This window comes from Etheostoma cragini, chromosome 1 (assembly GCF_013103735.1).
Source record: "Etheostoma cragini isolate CJK2018 chromosome 1, CSU_Ecrag_1.0, whole genome shotgun sequence".
NCBI lineage: Eukaryota > Metazoa > Chordata > Actinopteri > Perciformes > Percidae > Etheostoma > Etheostoma cragini.
Genome location: NC_048407.1, coordinates 27,349,619 through 27,354,878, shown reverse-complemented (window position 1 = coordinate 27,354,878; position 5,260 = coordinate 27,349,619). Strand labels below are relative to the sequence as shown.

Here is a 5,260-nt window from a genome sequence, read left to right as displayed (position 1 = left end):
ATATATATATATATATATAAACTTTTGACCAATAGCGTGTGAGTGTGTTTATATATATATATATATACACACACACACACACACACACACACACACACACACACACAAACACATATATTAACACAAAGTTAAAGTTAACACAAATGGTATCTTTTAGGCCCAGGCCTGTATCTCCTCCAAGTACACCTTGACTACATCTTTGAAAACAAACAGTATTGGCAAAATGGACTCTCAGTTTGTGAATAACCTTGTCCAATTTCTTAGAATGCATTTTGTTTACTCCTCCACCATGCTATTTCGTGCCAGCCACAATGGATTTAGCTCCGGGATAATGCTTTTGTCAGTATGTTTTATCTGTTCTCTCAGTCAGGTAAGCTAGGCCGTTATCCCTAATTACCCCCACTGCATTTTACACGTGGCCCGGAATTCTTAATGCTCGATACCAGATGCAGGTCGATTTTAAAATTTACTTACAGCGGCATTATCTTTTTGGCCTGCATCACAGACTGACTGTCCCATAGGCTCTTTGGTGAAAGCTGTTAACTCTGTGATAACAACGACCTGAAGTGATAACCTTCTAGCATTCTCGAGGACACACAGTTTGCTACATATGTGCTGTATTGCAGTCGCAGCGTTTCTTATTCAACCTTGGGTGCTCTGCTGTGCTCTGATTCATTTAATGGGATCGAGAGGGAGGTTAATCACTAGGTCCGCCATAGAGTGTTAAAATACTGGCTGACCATTATATGAAATATTACGATTTGTATTTCTTTGGAAGACGAATTTTAACGCTTATACCATAGAAGTGAACTCTCCTTTTTTTTCTCTATTTTTTTAAGCGGTAACAATCTCCCCAGTTAGCAGTCACTTTGATTAATTTACTTTAGGAGGCTGACATCTGCGTTTGCAGATTTTCATTAAGATCAACAGTAAAAGCTTTAGACAAGGTTTCCCCTCGTACAAGTTATTATCCCCAGAAGACATGGTTGATTAAGTGGAAAAAATCTCTCAGCCTTCAGATAAGTATTCAAGATAAACAGTCTTTGTTTTGTTTTGTCTTGTTTTGGACAACTTTAAAACAAAAAACAAAACAAATAAGTGATGTAGAAATCTTTAATCCATAAAAACGTACGCTGACAGCTGTTGTGTTTTATAGTTTTTTGTTTGTTTTTACCGCTGTGCATTCTGCTTGGAAATGAATTTTGATCCAACTGCCTTAGATGTCTGCAGTATCCCGTTAAGTTTCATCAATCACTCAGAGGCACCTTTTTTGCAACTAAAATGGTATCTTAATGGTGTGAAAATACAGAGATGCAATGCATTTAAAATATCAACTGTAGCCATTTAATTTACTATGTCAGTCAACTCCAAGTGTATAATGTTACTGTGAAAAAGTGGCGATTTTTAGACCAAATTGTTCAGCATATTATTTTGCTTTAGTAAAGGCAGAAACTGAGGAAGAGGTAGACTGTTCTTTCCTATAGATCTGGTGGGTAGTTAGGCCTATTGGCTGAAAGGGGAAGGAGTATAGCGCGTTGCCGTGGTTCTGTATTTTACAGGAACAGTGTGGTGTGAAGCTCTGTCAAGCCTAGTTTTAATCCTTTTCTCCACTGTGTTGTGTTATGTTATATTGTTATCTTAATGATAATCTGGGCCCGTATTTCTGCCCTAGGCATTTCTGTCAGGCTGGGTTGGTTTAGGAGCTGTGCCTTATCAACAGCTTTGTCATTTAATCAGCTTTTTCTACAGACAAATTTCACCGCCGTTATTCTTATCAAAAGATCAGCACACTGTGATTTTCTGTTCAATCAGAGCTTTGCAAATTCAATGATGTGCGAGTAAGAAAGATGAAATACAAAACAAAATTTCCATTGTGGAAAAAAAACAATTTATTTGATTTAGTTTTCATGAGAATTAATAATCAGATAAATAAAATTGGTATGTTTTGCATTTGTCATACCATCAGTGGCTTTAAACACTTTTTTTTGTATATTGTTGGGTCTACCTTGTGCATTTTTAAGGGCTACACGTAAGAGTATGGAGGAATAAAAATGATTGCAACATGATGCTAATAAATGATTTCATCCACAGGCTGTAGGTACTTTACTGCAAGCAGGAATCTGGATCCTGTGCAATTCATGGCTTTTTCTTTTGTCAGTGTGAAATGGGATGTGAATCTGTTAAAAGATTTTATAGCATGGTAGCACACATCACAATTATGTGGTTGTGAGGGACTATGTTGGACGTGCCGAGAAACACATCCCTTAAATGCTGTATGTACAGAGGCAAGCTTTCAGGTCCCAGTCAAACTGACCTCTGGAGGTTGAAATTGGTACTCAGTTCTTCTGAGAAAGCACTGTTCTGTCTGAGTGAGTGTTCTGATTGTCTCAGCGTTGTGCTTGAGTGGAGGGCAGCGCCAAATGAACTCCTCTGATTCAATCCTCTCCACTGTTTGACACCAGCAAGTCAGCAAGTCAGTGAGGAGGGTGCACTGAGACTCCTTCCCCCAAACACACTCTCTTACGGTGAGGGAAACTGCTGTATGGCAAAGGTCCAAGAGGTCTCTTGCATGCTGTCTGTGAGGCAGGTTCGACACCCTCCTCCCACAATGCACTGAGAGTCTCTGGAGGCTGATAGCCCGGTTCCTGGGGATCCAGTGGGTCTTTGGAAAGAAGGATGCTGATGGAGGGCACAGTCCTGTGCACCGTCATCTCCGATGTCCCCCCTTCACTACTCTCCCACACCTCTTTCACCACTTTGTACTGCAGTTTGGTCAGCTGGTGCAGAGAGCCCACTTTTCGTTTCATGATCTCAGCACAAGTGATGGTCTTTGTGACCGCACGGCCTGACCCAGTGAAGACCACCTGCCTGAGCCCACCACCACTCACATCTCCCCCACTTACACCCTTCTCTCCTTGCATCCGTGCCATGGCAAATCCCATTAAGTTGCGGATCTTGCTCCCCTCCTTCACGCGCATCTCCAGCACCCCAGAGGCCAGTCCTGGAAAGGGACAGGGGCTGTCCTCCTCAGTTCGGCAGACTTTCTTAAACCCTTCCTGCCCTAATTTGAGTGCAGGGGGAGGGACTGGTAGTGGTGGTGTTGGCTTTAGTGGGCTGGGAACATTGCTAACCACTGCTGGCTGGCCAGCATTGCTGTAGGTTTGATCCTGGTAGACAGAGCAGGTCCCCGGGGTTACCCCATTCTCCATGTGGATCGGTCTGTTCACCTCTAGTCCGGGATGGGGCCTGACAGCATCTCTGATCAGGTACTGGTTCTGGCCACTGACCACTCCCCACCCTGTGAACATTTCTTCTTTCCGTAACGCTCCACCGCAAAGTTAGTCCAGATACAGACTTTTCCCACATGGAGAACAGCTACACATCATTTTCTTATGTATGTGGCACTTTTCTCTCTTTCTCTCTCTCTCTCTTTCTCTCTCTCTCTCTCTCTCTCTCTCTCTCTCTCTCTCTCTCTCTCTCTAGTCAACAGCTGTTAAGGTTCAAGACTTCACATAAGAAATTTTAGCCGCTTCCCAAGAGCACTATCAATGAAGTCTTTAAAGCTCCCTCTCAGAAGGAGCTGGCGAAATAAGATAAACGCCTGGCTGCTGAATTAAGAGAACAGTCGTGACCCTTCAAGATGTTTTTTAAAGAGCATCTCAATTTCATACCACAAACGACAATTTTGGAAAGTGCTCTGAAAATGGATAAAAATGATTAAAAACAAGATAAATGATCCTCTTTGTGTCCTTTGTATGAATTTCATATGGTGCTTTCATCCTTAATAGCTACAAAAGATAGAGAGTACTTTGTTGATTCTTCTTTAACAAAACTTTTCTAAAGAGAAACTGAAAGCTCAAATTAGGACTCCACCTTTTTCTCAGCGATCCGGTCCCGCGCTGATTTTGAAGCTGTTGATCAAGCTGATCATGTCGCCTTCAACTCAAGATTGACCTCTTGGCTTGTCCAGCTGTTAAAGTTCCACCTCCTGTTTTGGACCTCTGGATGTTTTACCCCAGTTCGAGTAGGTCTGTGTCTCCTCTCCCTGTGCTCATTTTGGCATCCAGTGGCAGTAGTGGAGGAAATGGTAGCGGGGAGGTCTGCACCTGGGGTGTCCTCCCAAGAGCTCTGTCTTGTCTCCAGTGGTGCTCTGGGAAGTCTGTTCTGTTCCCCACAAAGAGACATAAGGGACAAGAGCTGCCTCACAAATGCTCACAGGAGGAGTGTCTGTGTGGTTGAGGGGGAGCATGAGGGAAAGGGGAGACAGCCCTCTTAAAGGCGCAGGTCTTTTCATCTTTTAGATGAACACCCTCCCCTCCACAATTGAAGCCTGCCATCTGAGGAAAAAGAGAAGGGCAGGGCTACTTCGTCCCTTTAACACCTAGAACGCAGATCCCCCACAACTTTGTCAATCTCTTTAGAGGACGTTCCAATGTTCAATGTACATGACTGATTAAACCTGAGTTCTGAAATAGAGACTCAGTCAACCTTTAAAATGCATTTTCAGCTGTGAAACAATGAATTAAATTAGCTCTGTTATAATTGAAAACATCCTTCAAAGAGCTGCTGAAAGTCAGCAGCCTTAAATTGCACTGTACTTAGCCTTTATCCTATTAGATGTTTGTGACCATTACAATTTACATAATGCAACATTAATAGCTTCATTGTTGAGGCAATCAAGTGGCGCGGTAAGAATGCTTGTGACTTAACGCGTGAATTGTTATATTGTTACAAGGCTGGAGAGCCCTTTGATATCAAGGACACAAGGACAACAAAAAGCATAGAGGCATGACTCCCATGTTCAAGTTGCTGTATTAATAGTCTTCATTAGTCTGTCGTCTCTGTGCAGGTGGTGAGATGGGGCTGACAGTCGGGGTAATAAGCATCTTAATGGGCTTTCCATCACCAGTGGAGGGCGCTGGCTCGCTCTCTTCTGCAGCGAGTTAGGCCCAGACAGCTGTGGCATCGCCCTGTTCAGCCCAGTCTCCCGGACGACAGGTGGATTTGTTTTTGTGTGTGACTGACAGATGGGAGAATAGGTAAAGACAGCCCACTGAGGCTGAACCTATGAGGCCGAGAGAGAGAGAGAGAGACAGAGAGGCAGACAGTCCTAACTACTCTGTGCTCAGTGTATCCCATGGTGCAAAGTAGTACACAGACAGTATAAACTCACTGTGGTTCAGCCCAGTCCTTACTGTGAGGCTAATTCACAGTGGCATGTGTATTATATTGGATCCCAATGGTAATCAAGGAAAAAATA

General features: G+C 43.2%; 1 protein-coding gene across 1 annotated transcript; it reads right to left on the bottom strand.

Moving 5' to 3' along the window:
• Window positions 1-1,433: 1,433 nt before the first annotated feature.
• LOC117948587 (ribonuclease P protein subunit p25-like protein) lies at window positions 1,434-4,207 on the bottom strand. Its single transcript, XM_034878303.1, has one exon. It carries the CDS (start codon window positions 3,306-3,308, stop codon window positions 2,475-2,477), a length of 834 nt encoding a protein of 277 aa, XP_034734194.1. The 5' UTR covers window positions 3,309-4,207; the 3' UTR covers window positions 1,434-2,474.
• Window positions 4,208-5,260: the final 1,053 nt, after the last annotated feature.

What these genes read in the sequence shown, in the direction of transcription:
- LOC117948587 (XM_034878303.1), bottom strand. Translation starts at nt 3,308, where the DNA reads ATGTTCACAGGGTGGGGAGTGGTCAGTGGCCAGAACCAGTACCTGATC.